At 41.0% G+C, this 17,671-nt stretch overlaps 1 protein-coding gene across 1 annotated transcript in view; it reads left to right on the forward strand.

Annotated features, from left to right (window-relative positions):
- The first annotated feature begins 1,197 nt into the window (after positions 1-1,197).
- The window catches only part of LOC102435818 (zinc finger protein 45), a 39,176-nt gene continuing 22,702 nt past the window's right edge, over positions 1,198-17,671 (forward strand). The window contains exons 1-5 of the mRNA XM_023748282.1: positions 1,198-1,490; positions 3,788-3,893; positions 7,039-7,126; positions 9,300-9,426; positions 15,516-16,844. Coding sequence (XP_023604050.1) covers positions 3,862-3,893; positions 7,039-7,126; positions 9,300-9,426; positions 15,516-16,844 — 1,576 coding nt within the window. The 5' untranslated portion in view covers positions 1,198-1,490; positions 3,788-3,861. The remainder of the gene's footprint in view (positions 1,491-3,787; positions 3,894-7,038; positions 7,127-9,299; positions 9,427-15,515; positions 16,845-17,671) is intronic.

Below are 17,671 nucleotides of genomic sequence, written 5' to 3' on the forward strand. Positions count from 1 at the left end.
GGGAGAAATGGTGCGCCTGCGTGTAAGGCGCGTAAGGGAAACGAATGCAACACGATTGTGGTAATAAGTCATTAGTGAATGCTGTGATTTGTTATTAATAACTAGAGGCCCGGTGCAGGGGGGGTTGGTACCCTCAGCCCAGTCTGCACCCTCTCCAATCCGGGACCCCTCAGGGGATGTCCGACTGCCAGTTTAGGCCTGATCCCAGGGGATGGGCCCAAACCAGTAGTCAGACATCCCGCTCACAATCCTGGACCACTGGCTCCTAATCGCTCACCTGCCTGCCTGCCTGGTCGCCCCTAACTGCCCCCCCTCACCCCTGCCGGCCTGATCGCCCCTCACTGCCTCTAAGTGCCGGCTTGATAGCACCTAACTGCCCCCCCTGCCGGACTGATCGCCCTTAACAGCCCCCCGCTGCCGGCCAGGTTGCCCCCAACTGCCCTCTCCCTGCCGGCCTGGTCGCCCCTAACTGCCCCCCCCAACCCCCGCGGGCCTGATCGCCCCTCACTGCCTCTAAGTGCCAGCTTGATCACGCCTAACTGCCCCCCCTGCCGGACTGGTCGCCCTCAACAGCCCCCCACTGCCGGCCAGGTTGCCCCCAACTGCCCTCCCCCCCCCCCGCCAGGGGGGGTGCCCCCAACTGGCCCCCCGACTGCCCCCCCTACTGCCTAGTTGCCCCTCACTGCCTCCACTGCCAGCCTAATCACCCCTAACTGCCCCCCTCTGCTGGCCTGGTCCCCCCACGCAGCCTGCTGTTCAGTCATTTGGTCGTCCCTCACTAACCCCCCTGCCAGCCTGGTCGTAGGCAGCCATCTTGTGAGGGCATGAGGGTTAATTTTCATATTACCTCTTTATTATATAGGATTATATATAACAGGATATTGTAAAAATTAGGTTATGAAATTTTTATTAAAACGTTTCTTACATACCGTTATATTGGCTGGGCCACAAAATATTCATTGTGGGCTGCATGCGGTCCGTGGGCCGTGAGTTTGACATGCTTGGTCTAGACTCTCAGGTCCTGAAAAGTTAAATGACCCCAAGAGAAGAAGCCCTGCACTAAGCCCCAGCCTGAACGTGTCAAGCAGGAAGTAGACTTGGGATGAGTACTTTACATCTGGAGGTGTCCTCGTGACAGGCTCCCAGGAAGACATGAGGGGGGAGGGGTGTCCCAGGTAGGGTTCCTAGAGGAGGCACCCCTCGTTGCTCCTTGGGGGCCAGCTACATGCTTCCGAGCCTCAGTTCCCAAGAATTGCTGTCAACTCAGATGGAGTCCAGCCTCCCTTTAATTCGACTTGCTTATATGTGGATGAAAGCAGATGTGGCCCTAGGGGGTGTTTTGGTTCTGCTTTCCATTTTAATTTAACTCTGTCTGCTCCAAGAAATGCTGGTGTCAAATGATTCCTCTTCCCTCCCATTGCTGTCAGGTTTCTAAGAAGAACCCTGAGGAGGAGGAAAGAAGAGTTGGATATCTGGGAATTGAAGTTCAGGTGGGTTTGTGTTCTTTTATAGTCATTCAATTACTTTTGCTTTTAGATCATGAGAATATTTGCTTTCCTTGGCCTGAAATATCTTGACTAGTAGGGTCTCTCATGGGTCTTCCTTCTGGCGAGGGACCCACCACGCTGGTGCGCCCCCGTTCCCAGTGGTCCCATAGTGTCCTTTTCTTCAGCTAATGGCCATCTGTTCACATGGTGAATTGTTCAAATCCTTCAGTGCATTCTCCCTTTCTAAGTGTTCTGATCGCATTGAAATACACCTCGTGGAGCCCTAGCTGGTTTTGCTTAGTGGACAGAGTGTGGGCCCTCAGACTGAAGGGTCCCAGGTTCGATTCCAGTCAACGGCTCGTACGTCAGCTGCAGACTTGATCCCCAGCCCTATCGGGGCACGTGTGAGAGGCAACCAATTAATGTGTCTCTCTCACATTGATGTTTTTCTCTCTCTGTCTCTCTCTCTCTCTTTCCCTTCCACTCTCTCCAAAAATCAATGTGAAAGTATCCTCGGGTGAGGATTAACAAAAAAACAAAGGAACAAACAAAAAAGAAATATACCTCGTGGCGATAACTGTTAGAGCTTTATTTTAGCTGATGATTACTTGGAGAGGTTAGTATTCAGGTAGATAAACTATTTTTTATCTTTTCCACAGTCGTGATTTTCAAAGCTCAAGGCAAGGGAAGAGGGAATTGTTAGTTTCAGTTAATAAATTCCAATGTTTGTGCCCGGCCAGTGTGGCTCAGTGGTTGAGGATTGACCTATGAACCAGGAGGTCACAGTTCGAATCCCTGTCAGGCACATGCCCAGGTTGTGGGCTTGATCCCCAGCAGGGGTTGTACAGGAGGCAGCCTATCAATGTTTCTCTCTCATCATCGATATTTCTATCTCTCTCTTCCTTTCCCTTCCTCTCTGAAATCAACAAAAATATATTTTAAAAAAAATTTCCATGTTGTGATGCCTTTAGGAGCAGTGATGTGCTTTGAGCTTTGAGCATAGGGCTTTGCAGTGTGCACCAACAAGAGCAGAGACTTTCAGATAATCTTTTAGTAGAAATCTGTAACATTGCTAAGCATAAATTGTTTCAGGTCCAACTTTTCTTTTTTAAAATATATTTTATTGGTTTTTTACAGAGAGGAAGGGAGAGGGATAGAGAGTTAGAAACATTGATGAGAGAGAAACATCAATCAGCTGCCTCCTGCACAACCTCTACTGGGGATGTGCCCGCAACCCAAGGTACATGGCCCTTGACTGGAATCGAACCTGGGACCCTTCAGTCCGCAGGCCGACGCTCTATCCACTGAGCCAAACCAGTTAGGGCTCAGGTCCAACTTTGTGTAGGCTGTGAGAGGCAGGCAGTACTGTGTGTGGTTAAGAGTAAGGCTCTGGATCTAGAGCACCAGTGGCTCTGCTGTTCTAGCTGCGTGAGCTTAGACAAATGATTCTGGCTCTAGGTGCCACATTGACAAAATCAGGACAAAAAAATACCTAACTTATGGGGTTGTAATGATGTGAGGTGAGCTAATATGTATCAAGCTCCTTAGAACAGTGCCTGCCCCATGATAACGGCTTGGTAAATATTAAGAGCTGCTGTTATGTGGTGATTCTGGATCTTTCCCAATCAACTCCTTATAGATCAACATATGAAGAGAAATATGAAGATGATTGTGGTGGATACTTACAAGTTTAAAAATGTGACCAGATGCTCAAATGGTAAGGTAATAGAAGGAAGAAAGAGGTCTTTACCGCAGGTCTTATTCCAGATGACCACAAACAGTTTGAAATTGAAACATAATTTTGGCAAATATTTGTAAATTTTTAAAGTGGGCACAATGTCTATAACTTAATGAAGTTATCCAGCGCACATGACTTAAAAAATATCTAGCTCCATTGGCCTGGAATAAAAAGGTATAAGAGCTAGGAAGGAACTTGTAGAAAATTAGTGTCCAGTGATAATGGAAACAGGTAAATTTCAGTATTTCCTGTGGTATAATAATATTCACCTAATAAAAATTATGTTTATAAAGAATCAAAAGAAAAAATGTAAATGATAATATTAAGCAAAAGTTATAGCTATGAACAAAAGTACTCAAGAATATTAGGAGCGCTATGTGAATTCCATTAGAAAAGACAGGATTTTGAAAGACGTTTTTCAAGGATCGTATCCAAAATGTTGTTTTCATCATTCATTCAGTGAAGAAGTTAGGTGTAGCCACACTTGTCCAGCATCTGCTTTGTACCAAACACGTATGTTTTTGTTGTGTTTCTGCTTATGTGTATATATTTTCTTCCTCAGACTTTGAAGGTGACTTACATAATTCGAGTTCATTGACCGGAGAATCTTGACAGTGAAAGTGTCTCATTGTAGTGATGAGCTACAGCCCCGGGATGTTCAAGAGCTGGTAGGTGTAATTTGTTTCAGGCCCACTGATTTTCAGTGTTGGGCTTTTTGTTTCGTTTTCTTAATGACTGCAATATTTTACATTTGATTATGGAATTAATACAGGTTTGTGACAAAACAATTGCTTAATCCAGGAAACATATAGAGAATGAGGTAAAAATTATATCTTCCTACTCATTCTTAGTATTCCAGTGTGTGTGTTTTGCTTGTTTGTTTTCCTACAAGCCTGTGTGTCTGGTTTTGTTTCTGCAGAATAAAGTCACATTATGGTGATATAATTGATTTGAAGACTCTCTAGCTTTTAGTTGGAAATGAAATAAAAGAGGGGTAAGAAGTGTAACAGGTGGTTGCACTGAAGATTAAGAAAAATCATATAAAATGGTGTACAATAATTGCTTAAAATACATTTTAGCCATTGAATAACCCCCAGACATGGCTTTTATTTTCATCTTTATTTAATCTTGAGTATGTAGAAAGAGGAGGGAAATGCCAGTGATTCTTTCATTTGAAAAATTTCAAATATTTACAGCTTTTAGGACTAGTATAGAAATGCTATTTAGAAATTGATTACCAGAGCAATGAAGATGAACTTAAAGGTTACTTCCACAGAGAATAGCAATAATCTCTAATGTTTTACAAAAATCTATTTTACAAATATTTCCAGGACAGATATTAATACCAGGAGGTAGAATAAGGAGGTTATAGTTTTAAATATTCAAATAAGCCACCAATTTGCACAGAACAACCCGATTGAGCCTCTGGTTAATGTTCCCAGATTGACACCTCATTGGGTTATATTTTCTGAGCTAGCTTTGCAGTACCTAATTTGTCTCTCATCTGCAGCTTCTGGAAGGAGGGAATATTTTTTTTGGTATCTTTTTAAGAGCCTGCTTTGCTCATCTTGTTATTTAGGAAGAATAGCAGGCTTAGGGCTGGGCTGTGTGATTTAGAAATGTAAGAAAGCAGGCCTGAGAAGCACAGATTTTATCATGAGAAAAATTCCAAGAATGGTATTAACTTTCTTGCATTAACTTTCTCACATTATTACAATGTAATAAGGGATAAGTAATCTTTTTCATTTTCACTAGTAATGGCTAAAACTTATATTAAGCAATGATCGTACACCATTTTATGTGGTCTTTCTTATTTAATCTTCAATGCAACCATCCGTGGTAGACACTTTTTACCCCTCTTTTATTGAATTTCTCAACAGAGGTGTTGAGAAATTGGTAACCATCAAGTTCAAGTTTGACATCAGAGTCTTTATCTTAATTTCACATACACTTCACACCTTATGTATCTTTTAAAAAACCTGCTTGCCTCACTAAGAAATTGACTATGTATGTCTTTCTTCATCAATTAATGTGGCCCATTACCTTCACAATCGTGAAGGTAGAATGGGCCATAATTTACTAAGCCTTTTGCCCAGTATTACATAGTTTCTAATTCTTGGTTATCATAAATGATTTTTGGTTGAATATTCTTATGTTTATATCTGGTTATTTCCCTAGCTATTTAAGGATACATTTCTAACTGGAATTTTGGGTAAAAATGTGTCCCAAATGTAAGACCCTGAGATAGTAGTACTTGGGCAGTAATATAATGACTAAAAGACATAGTTGTTACCTTTAGGATAAGAAAAACAAAATATGTTTAGGAATAAGTAGGGCAGTCAGCAACAAAGGCCAATATGCAATTCAGATAACCTATCTTAGGAACTCATAGTAAGGTAATTGTAAGCAATACTGTTAAGTTATACCAACTTTGTGGAGGCAAATGGAATATAGCCTGTGAGTTTCATACTATATAGTTTTTATCCTGCTAATATTAGTTGCAAAGTAAGGCTATAGGATCAGGTGATTCAGCATTTTCATGGAGGGTATCATGTCTAAAAAGACAAGTTCAGATACAAAATAAGCCCATTTATCAGAAGACATGAAAAGTAGCAGGGTCAAGACCTCTCAATATACCCTTGAGATTTCTTTGGGAATTTCAGCCATTTTTTCTAGGGAAAGAAATCATATAGTTAGTATAATGCATGGCCATCATTACAATAATTATGCAGAATACTAAACTAAAAGGTCATTATGGTCATACTACATTACTATATACTAGTGGCCTGGTGCATGAAATTTGTGCACGGGGGGTGGGGGGGGGGTGTCCCTCAGCCTGGCTGCACTCTTTCCATCTGGGACCCCTCAGGGGATGTCCGACTGCCGGTTCGGATATCGGGCCTAAACCAGCAGTCGGACATCCCTTTCACAATCCAGGACCGCTGGCTCCTAACCGCTCACCTGCCTGCCTGCCTGATCACCCCTAACCACTCTGCCTGTCGGCCTGCTCGCCCCCAACTGCCCACCCCTGCCGGCCTGCTCACCCCCAACTGGCCCCCCTGCCAGCCTGATCACCCCCAACTGCCCTCCCCTCCTGGCCTGATTGCCCCTAACTGCCTCTGCCTCGGCCCCACCACCATGGCTTCGTCCAGAAGGACATCTGGAAGGTCTCCCGGAAGGTCTCCTGGTCTAATTAGCATATTACCCTTTTATTAGCATAGATAGCTATATAACTTTCCAGTTTTTCATCTATTGATGTCTGACCGTCAGTCTTTCTGTATTGATATATACATATTTAAAAATGTAGTTATACTATATACATCATAACCTATTTTTTTCTATTGATAATAGATCTTGATTATTTTCCCCAACTTAGCACAGTTTCAAAGTGTTCCATTGCATGGATGTTCTGAATGCATTAAAGTCATATTTTGGGGGCACAGGCAATTACCTGAACAATTGTTTGTATGTCCTGTCTGCTCCTATGTCTTGACCAATTTTCTAAAGTCCTAAGCCCATGAAGAATGTTCTAGTCTTGGACCATATGGGGCATTCTCAGCCCCATATGGTCCAAGACTTTGGGGGGGAATGGAAAGTGGGGAGGCCTGATCTGGGGGAGGACTGAGTGGTCCAATCTCAGGGTCATAGCAGCACCCCCAGAATGGGCTGTGAAAGAAACCTTTCTGCTGAAGGACCTGCGGATTTTAGGTGAGAGTTTAGATTCCACATATGGTGTGTGGGGTGTGGATTCATTTGAGTCATGATGGGATCAGTTAAGCACACCTGGTCTCAAGCTTCCTTTTCCTTCCCCAGCTCTGGCTTTTCTGGACTCTGTGCTTCGCCAATGGAGGAACCCCATGGAGCACTAATTAGTTCTTGCAATTACGGAACCATGACTGATGTAAGTTGGTATTTCTCTCTACTTGGAATACAGTGATTTTTAGTTTATGCGAATCTTTTCCTTAATTATACTAAAGCCTTCTACCTAACAGACCCCCATCCCTGAACCCGCTTCTCAGTTCCTCCTATTCCAGTGAAGGATGGCACCAAATTCCCTATGCCCTCCCGAGCTGCCTTTTCCAGTCAGTCATCACACTCATTCAGCATCTACTGCATGCTCAGCCTTCTGTCAGGAACAGTAAAGAATAGAGTCTTTTGTGGGAAGTACTTGAGCTTCTGTCAAAGAATAGCTCTTTTACTTGTATAAAAGGAAAAACCAATAGTAGATGGATTTATCTATCAAAGCACAGATGGGATTTATATAAGAGAAGGATGAAAAAGGAGAGAATGAAAGACTGTAGACATTTTGGAAACGACAGTTTTCCCTTTTCTGCTAAGATGCTGATTGGCAGGAGCTAGGAAAGAAGCCAGTCAGGATGCTGTTCCCTGACAGCTGGACGGCCACCAAGAAGGCAGTTTCGGGGACACGTCCTCTGGAAGAGCTTTGGTGTGTCCCTGTGGCATGTCCTCGGCAGGCTGTCTCGGGTGGTGCCCTTGTTATCACCTCCACCTTCGTGCCCCCAGGCCTGCACCGTTTCCCTTATCAGAATCTCTCCTTCCCTTGTCAAGTCTGTGTATGATGAGTTAGTGAGGAGGGTCCCAGTGGACCACACAGGAGCGCTTGGAACTTCTTCACAGACCTGAGTTTTCCAGAAGGTTCAGGTGGGATTTGGGATTTCTTGGTCTCAGCCTAAGTTATGTGCAATCATATGCTTTTCAAGGCTTTCAGGATTAGAGGGGGAGTGAGTGGTTCTTTCCAGGGATTCCCTAATTGATGAACACCAGTATTCAAGTCCATTTTGTCATTGACCAGGACATGCAGGTCTTGGGCAACATCTGTTAGGCACAGTATCCTCCAATTTGGGATTAAGGAAGGTGTTAAGCGATGGGCGGTTAATGATAACAAGATGATCCAGCCCCTCAGGTGTGGCTCAGAGGTTGAGTGCCAACCTGTGAACCAGGAGGCCACCATTGGATTCCTGGTCAGGGCACATGCCTGGGTTGCTGGCTCAGTCCCCAGTAGGAGGCTTGCAGAAAACAGCTGATCAATGATTCTCTGTCATCATTGATGTTTCTATCTCTCCCTCTCTCTTGCTCTATGAAATCCATAAAAATACATTTTAAAAAATATTTCCCAAAGAAAAGATGATCCAGATTTTAAGTATGATTCCAAGAATTAAGAAAATCTTTAGAAATTTTGTTTAACCTAAATATGTAAACATAATATTTATTAATCTCATATATCCAAATGATGAACTGAATTGTAGCTAATAACCCATTTTATGTATTCATCATAATAAACAATTATTTTGATGAAATCTAACAGAATGATTTACTTGAGGCTTAATGATAATTTTTAATGGAAATCATATCTCTGAAATAGAGACTTTATAGTGTGTTTTTGGGGAAAAATTTCATCTCCATATTCCTTAAAGGGAAAAGATGGTATAGCAGTTCACATTTATAAAGAATTATGAGGCAGGCACATAGCAGGGTATGTGTATGTATACCCATAAGCCTCCCTTTCTCCCCTCCACTATTTTTCTTGAATAGAAGAGTAACTGGGATTTTTAAATATATTATCAGACAGGTCTGGAGAACTGACTTATCTCATAGTATCCTGGAAGTTTTTTCTGCTCTACCAGGATTCTTCTAGAACAGCGGTTCTCAACCTGTGGGTCGCGACCCCTTTGATGGTCGAACGACCCTTTCACAGGGGTCGCCTAAGACCATCCTGCATATCAGATATTTACATTACGATTCATAACAGTAGCAACATTACAGTTATGAAGTAGCAACGAAAATAATTTTATGGTTGGGTCACAACATGAGGAACTGTATTTAAAGGGCCAGAAGGTTGAGAACCACTGTTCTAGAACATGTAGACATACTGCTTTAGTCATAATAATTTCCTTACTTTTTCCTACCTGTGTGTATCACAAGCTTCAAGCTTCCTTCATTGTCATATTTTTCTCTTCTTGCAGTTTATCCTTCACAATCTTTTTTTTCCCCTCTTGGAAATATTTTCTTAAGTTATTTAATTTCATAAGTAACGTGTGGGTTTTTGGTTTTAGGGCTTGGTGACTTTCAGTGATGTGGCCATCCACTTCTCCCAGGAAGAGTGGGAGTGCCTGAGCCCTGCTCAGAGGGACTTATACATGGATGTGATGTTGGAGAACTACAGCAACTTGATTTCACTGGGTAAGGTCATCCGCCTGAAATAATCCAGAATCTCCTCGCTGCAGCATCAGCTTTCTTCACTGGGAATCACAGGGCTGCCTTTGAAGAAACCAGATGAATTTCTTTTTCTGTTCTCAAAGGAGTGGTCTGATATTTGTTGGGTTAGAAATGGGTTCATTGAGCACCCTGATCTTCCCACCCCTCAGTGAGCTTCCCCCCTTCCTCTGACCCTTCCTGCAATGAATGGCCTCTCTTTAATGACCAAGGAGCTGGATTTGTGTGATGGGGCATTCATTTCATAACCATTGTCAGAAAAACCAGGTTTCATACTGTGTTTAATTTCAACATTTCTGTAAATGAGCTGTGTCCTTGCTACTGCAAGTGTGGTTCTTTTGTTTGAGGAACCATAAGAAGGCCAGAGCAAAGTAGTGAAGGAGAGAGTATCGGTAATTAGTGAGGAAGACAGGCAGGGCCCAGATGATACGCAGTTTCGTTAGTTTGGGGAAGGTGGGGCGAGCATGTAGATTGTCTTCTCAGGGATTGGAAGCCATGACTTGGTTTCCATGGGGTTTTAACTTGTTTATTGTTAAGTGTTACACAAGGAAGCAGCATGAGCTTCTTCTGGGGCTGGTTAGAAATGCAGCTTGTCAGGTCCTGCCCCAGACCTGCAGGACAGAATCTGCATTTACAAGATCCCTCGGTGATTTTTACGCACCTTAAAGAAGCACTGCTCTTTGTTCTTTCCTGACCCACATGGAGGTCGTACAGCTAGGAACAGGGTCCTGATACACTCTGGCTTTCAAAAGAGCCTCTTCACTTTAGCTAGGGCTGGTTTGAATGAACAGAATTCATTTCTTACTAAGCAAATGCATTTCTTTACTTACAACAAAGTTAGAGTAAAAAGTTACAATCTGAGCTAACTCCTAAAAATGTCTCATGAAACTTCTTGTTTTCCTCTCAGCAAAGTAACAACAATAACAATAATATTAACAGTTAACACTGTACTTACTATAAACTAGGCTTTTTTTAAGTAGAACACATATATTAACTTACTTAACTTTCACAATGTCCCCATGAGGTAGGTACTGTTTTATTTTTAATATGTTTTTATTGATTTTTTAGAGAGAGAGGAAAGGAGAGGGAGAGAGAGAGAGAGAAACATCGATGTGAAAGAAACATCAATTGATTGCCTCCTGTATACACCCCAACAGGGATCAAATCCGAAACCTGGGCATGTGCCCTGACCAGGAATCGAACTGATGACCTTTCGGTGCACGGGACGACACTCAACGAATTGAGCCACACCAGCCAGGGCACAGGTGGGTACTAGGAATCTCAAACAAGATCATTTTCCTATCTATGTGATGTCATGGTCTTTATTCCCATCATCCTTCTCTTTTCTGAGGTCTTTATCAACATTATTTTTACCTTTACTTTATTGACAGTTAACCAAATATTTTAGCTTAGAGTAGGCATATGTGAGGACATTATTGGAGCAAGAAGGAGAGTCCTGGATGGTTGTGAGGGGAGGGCCGAGAAGTTTTAACCCAGGAAGGCAAAGACAGGAGGGAACCAACATTGCAGGAAACAACCTCACAGGTCACAGAAGAGGAGAAGCAAGAACATCCGGGGTGATGTTTGGAAGGGTTCCTATAAAGGACCAAGGCCTGTAGAGTGAAGGCCCATCACCGGGGAGCAAATTGAAGTCTTAGTTTGAGCTACCAAAGGAACTTCATCTTGATCTCATTCCCACCCTCCTTGTTTTCTTCTCATATTTCCCTTCGATTTCAGTGAGGAGGGTGTGTTTATTGTTTCTCGTATAACCATTTTGCTTATATGTTGGATTCATCACCTTTCTAGCTCTTTTGTATTTATGAGTAAATATATGCATTCATTCATAAAGTCTGCAAATTTTTTGTTTGTTTGTTTTGTTAATCCTCACCCAAGGATATTTTTTCCATTGATTTTTAGAGTAGAAGGGAGGAAAAAGAGGGAGAGGGAGAGAGAGAGAAAGAGAGAGAAAGAGAGAGAAACATTGATGTGACAGAGACACATTGATTAGTTGCCTCCTGCATGCTCCTGGACTGGGGCCGGGGATCGAATCTGCAACCCAAGTACATGCTCTTGACCAAGAATAGAACCCACAACCCTTTCTTGCACAGGCCATTGCTAACCACTGAGGAACACCAGCCAGGGCTGCAAATATTTTGAGTGCCTACTCCCAGCCAGGCATTGCACCATCATGAACAAGATTGATAACTATCCATTCTCATGCAATTTATGTAGTCAGGGAGAAATAAGTAAATAAATAAATACATGCATAAATACAATCTTATAACATGTTTTTTCAGGAAAGGTAAACGACACAAGAGAACAGAAAATGATGGGAATTCATAAGGCTAATTCAGATACGGTGGCTAGAGAAAGTTTTCTTGAATAGACACATGAAGCCTGGGATCAAATTATATGACTATATGGGGGGGACTATACCAATCACAGTCAACAACAAATGCAAAGGCCCTGTGGTTGGAAAGGAACTTTATTGCAGGACCTGTAAGGCCAGAGCAAAATTAGCAGTGGAGCGTGTACTAAGAAATTAGTAAGGAGATAGGCAAGGGTCAGATAATACAGTTTTGTCATTGTTGTTTTAGGAATTTGAGTTGTTTAGTCTTTCACTCTGAATTAGTTCCTGTGTCTTTCCTTGACTTGAATCCCTTGCTCCTTCTGACAGTTACAGGCCAATTGTTTTGTCCAGTGCTCCTCAGCGTGGGTTTGTCTGCTTTTTCCTCACGATTAGATTTAGGTTATGCATTTTTGGCAGAAATATCACAGAATTGATGCTGCATTCTCCTTGCATCCTGTCAGATAGTGCAAATGATTTGTCATTACTGCTGATGCTTCCTTTGAGCAGTTGATTAAGGTTGTATCTGCCGGCTTCCTTCATGTAAAGTTAATCTTTTTTCCTTTAATGAGTATTTTGTGGGAAGGAACTTTGAGACTATTAAATGTTGTATTCCCCTTCAAACTTCCTTTTATTTATATATTGGATTTCTAGTCAATGGGTTGTAATATGCTCGTCCCATTATTTATTTTAAAGCGCAAAATATTTGAGCTTGTTCCAGATTAAACCACTGGGAACCCTGTCATGGGGCTTCTGTGTCCTCTGGTATAACTCCATCACTCTAAACACTTCCTAATTTCTGACAAAAACACATTTCAGGCTTATCTTGTACTTTTCCTGTTTCAGCTTTAATATCAACCACTTTCTACATGGGACAACCAAGAAATTTTAACCCTGGAAGGCAAAGACAGGCGGGAACCAACATGTTAGTCCAGAGTGGTATTTAGAAACCAAAATCTGGGTACTAGGTTTGCTCATTGCTACTGAGGGATGGCTGCTCCCAGGCCCCCTCGGACAGAACTAGAGAATATACTTATTTACCACATATATACGTATACATGCACACACATTTACTTCTATATATTGAAAATCTTGAGTTCACACAGATATCTCCAATTCCAATTCAACACTACAGGTTTCATTTCAACTTACTTTCCGCATTTCTAACTCCCTTCTCTAACAGTGAAAAACCTGGCTTCCTTTATCCTTAATATATTTACTTACTTGATCAAACTCTATGTAACCAGCCTTCCATTACCACCACCACCTTAATCCTATGATTGCCATTCTCATCCCACTTGGGCTATGGCAGCCCATACCAGGTCACACACAGACACTTGTCCTTCTCCTGCTTACATTCTGACTTTCTACATGGGAAAATCCTTTTTATATTGGAACCCCCCTCACATTGACATTCAGTACCCTACTCTGAGTTTTATTTTATTACATCTTGACCCTTGAGTGTGCATTAAGAAAATATTTTGTGTGATAAAATAGGAAGTATTTGTTAAGCTTCTCTGTTGCATACCAAAGTATGATGGTGGCCTTGAGGAAAACCACTTGTGCAGTTGTTTGAATTGTGAGTTAAACTCGCCATTTTTTATGGAGCACCATTTTTTTTCTTGAAAGACTGACTAACACTATGGTTATCCGGACTTAGGTAGTTGGTAAAATTTTCTTGCAAGTGAGCCTGTCATTTCAAGAACAACTATTTGTTGCCAATAATAGAATTCAAACTTTCAAGTAAAAATTAGAATTGTATGAAACTTATGTCCACCATTTTGAGCTTTACAGCTTTTCAATACGTATTTTCTTCCTAATGAGATAGGTGGTAATATTACCATATGATTGTTTTGATAGTGTATAATGAAATGTATCAAATTCTCAAACATCTGCACAACGCAGTGAACCACTATTTTTCGAATGACCAATGTATGATGTTGCAAAATTATGCATGGATAAAAGGTCATTCAAAGTGTAATGGATTTTAATGTAACATACTATGAAAAATTCCTGGGTATAGTTGCATATTCCACATTGTAGTTAACTTTTAAGGAACTACCACTTCTCAAGTTTTACTGTAATATCAAAGAAACACATCCACAATTATCTGAACAGGCTTACAAAATACTAGAGGCCTGGTGCACGAAATTCGTACATGGGGGGCAGGGGAAAAGGGGTGTCCCTCTGCCCAGCCTGCACCATCTCGCAATCCAGGACCCCTCAGGTAGGGTCCCTAAGCCTGGCCGGTGATCAGGGCCTATTGGAGCTTTCCTTCCCCAGGCTGCCGGCAGCTAGCCCCTCCCTCACCGCTGCCATTGCTTGCCCTCTGCGGGTGACAGGTGTGGGGTGCGATCGCTTGGCTGGCCTGGGCCTCCCTCTGTGGGGCGATCGCTGGCCCGCCCTGCACACCCACCACAGTGTCACTGGCTGGTGGCCTGGGCTTTCTTCTACTGGGCGATCGTGGGGCGATGGCAGGGGCCCCTGACCAATTGCATCACACCCGCCTTGGCTGATTTGACACCAGTGCATGTCATAGCATTGTCATCGGAAGGTTGTCCAAACGGCCGTTCTGCTGTTCGGTCATTTGGTCGATTTGCATATTACGCTTTTATTATAGATTATTCCATTTTACAACTGCATATCTGTGGAAGATTGGATTCTTCATATACTTCAACCAAAATAGCATTGCCACAGATTAAATGCAGAAGCAGATATGAGAATCCAGTTGTTTTATTTTGGAAAATATAATTATTTTTCATAAAAATCTATTAACATTCAATGATTTATTGTAAAAAGACATAACCCATATAAACAAAAGTGCTTTTGGGTTCTCAATGATTTTTTAAAAAACATCCAACAAGAAGTTAAACCTATATTCATTTATAAACTCTGTTAAGCCTTACAAAAAACATTCAAGTACCAAGTAATTATAATGCAAGCCCTTAGCTGGCAATTCAAACTTAATTGAACTATTTGTTGATGCTAAGTTGTACAAAACTGTGTTCCAAGCCTGGAGCTGAGCTGGGACTGGGCGATAACTTTCATTAGTTTCAGTTTATTTCTTGTTTCTAGATTTTAAACATCTTTCTTTGCTCTAAACTTCCCACATGACCACTGGTGGCTAACCTCTTTGTGTATCAGGATTTGAGCTGGGTGGTTGTATTACAGCTGTAGTTAGTTGTGTTTCACGTCTTGTTTGGAAATCCAGTAGAGTCTTGGAACTTAATAACTGCTCAAACTGCAAGATTTTGTCTGCTTTCTAGCTCAGCACCAACCACTCAGAAAAATTCCTGTGAGGGAGAATTATCTAGCTTAATGAAGTTGTTTTTAAATGTGAAGATTTTCTAGAATCCAGTTAATCATGCCAGCCTATACAGTCATTAAAAGTTCGGCTGGAATCACACCTGCACACAGAAGGGCTTGACTGATGCTAGGGATTTTAAGGGATCCATCTACACAGGAAGAGGGACTCGTTAAAGTGATTTTTGTCGAATTCTCCAGAAAACTGTCAAATCAGAACATTAAGATTACAGGAGCTGAAAAATCAAATTTGAATTTGATAAGAAGAGACTTGATGCTTAGGAGTTTAGTAAGTCTAATCCAATTCACTTATGGGTATTATTTTCAATTCATCTTTTATTTTTACTATAGAGGGCATTTTTCTGGTAGAGGAAATAAAATGTGTGGTTTTCCTGTTTTCTTTCAGATTTGGAGTCAACATATGAGACTGAAAATAACTTTTCAGGAAAGAACATTTCTGAAATAAGTTTTTCCCAATGCGCAGTAAAGGAAAGAAGTAAAACCCTTGATCTTGAGGCATCCATTTCCGAAAATAATTGGAAGTGCAAAAGCAAATTTGATGAACTACAGGAACATCAAGAGGAATACTTCAGTCAAATGATAATCAGCTATGAAAAAATGCCCACTTACCAAAAAAGTAAATCTCTTATTGCACATCAAAGACTTAATCCAGAGGAACCTGACATTTATAAGGAATGTGGGAAGACTTGTAGTCATGGTTCAAAACTTGTTCAACAGGAGAGAACTCATACAGCTGAAAAACACTTTGAATGTAAAGAATGTGGTAAGGACTTCTTTAGTGCCTATCAACTCACTGTGCATCAGAGATTTCATACTGGTGAGAAACCCTACAAATGTAAGGAATGTGGGAAGACTTTTAGTTGGGGATCAAGTCTTGTTAAACATGAGAGAATCCATAGTGGTGAGAAGCCCTATGAATGTAAAGAATGTGGAAAGGCCTTTAGTCGTGGCTACCACCTTACTCAACATCAGAAAATTCACATTGGTGTGAAATCTTATGAATGTAAGGTATGTGGAAAGGCCTTTTTTTGGGGCTCAAGCCTTGCTAAACACGAGATAATTCATTCAGGTGCGAAAACTTATAAATGTGAAGAATGTGGGAAAGCATTCAGTCGTGGCTATCAACTTACACAGCATCAGAAAATCCATACTGGCAAGAAACCTTATGAATGTAAAGTATGTGGAAAGGCTTTCTGTTGGGGTTATCAACTTACTCGACATCAGATATTTCATACTGGCAAGAAACCCTACGAATGTAAGGAATGTGGGAAGAGCTTTAATTGTGGTTCAAGTCTTGTTCAACATGAGAGAATTCATACAGGTGAGAAACCCTATGAATGTAAAGATTGCGGAAAGGCTTTTAGTCGTGGCTATCACCTTACTAAACATCAAAAAATTCATACTGGTGAGAAACCTTTTGAATGTAAGGAATGTGGGAAAGCCTTTAGTTGGGGTTCAAGCCTTGTTAAACATGAGAGAGTCCATACTGGTGAGAAATCCTATGAATGTAAAGAATTTGGACAGGCCTTTGGTAGTGGGTTTCAACTTAGTGTTCATCAGACATTTCATACTACTGAGAAACCTTATAATGTAAGGAATTTAGGAAGATTTACTCCTGGCTCAGGCCTTGTTCAACATGATAGAACTTATAGTAATGATAAACCCCATGAATATAAAGAATGGGGAAGTTTTTATATGGTCAACTTATTCAATTGAAACAATTGCTACTGGAGAAGAAATGTGAAAACATTATTTTGTGTATGGACAACTTAAACAGAGAAATCTTATTCTAGAGAAAACTTATGAATGTAAGGAATGTACAAAAGCCTTACCTGTGTATGGAAAATTTGGTTGATATTAGGAAATTTATACTAGTAAGAAATATTTTAAATATAAGGAATATGAAAAGGCCTTTAGACTTCTGCATAATCTTATTGAACATCAATGTATATTGATTTGAAACTATTTAAATGAAAGGAATGTATCTTTATTCATGACATAGAGTCTGATAAGCATTGGAGGATTTATACTTATAAGAAGCACTTTAAGGAATGAGGGAAGAACGGAAATTTAATTCAGTTCTTGCTCTGCACATCAGAGAATTAATACTGCTGTGAAATCTTATGAATGTAAGGAATGCACAAAGGTTTATACACTGAGTGGCCAGATTATTATGACCACCCCATCAGTACAATGAAGTGAATTAGTTATGCAAATAATAATAATAATAAACCTTGAGAGCATTTGCTTAGGAAGTTTTCAATATTCAGTATTTGTGGAAGTGTCAATGAAGTACTGATGGAGTGGTCATAATAATCTGCCCACTCAGTGTAGATGTAATAAGCACCTTAGAATACATCAGAGAACTCATCCACATGAGAAACCCTTAGATTAGAATGCAGGAACACCCTTAGACAAGTGCTACTCAAACTTGTCTAGAGACTAGTACTAGTCCACAAAATTGTTACCTGTGCATCATAAGATAAATGCAGAAAAAGAGTAACTGTTTGGAAACATTTATAGCAATTTGATATTGCCATA

Source organism: Myotis lucifugus, unplaced genomic scaffold (genome assembly GCF_000147115.1).
Source record: "Myotis lucifugus unplaced genomic scaffold, Myoluc2.0 scaffold_1248, whole genome shotgun sequence".
In the NCBI taxonomy this organism is placed as follows: domain Eukaryota; kingdom Metazoa; phylum Chordata; class Mammalia; order Chiroptera; family Vespertilionidae; genus Myotis; species Myotis lucifugus.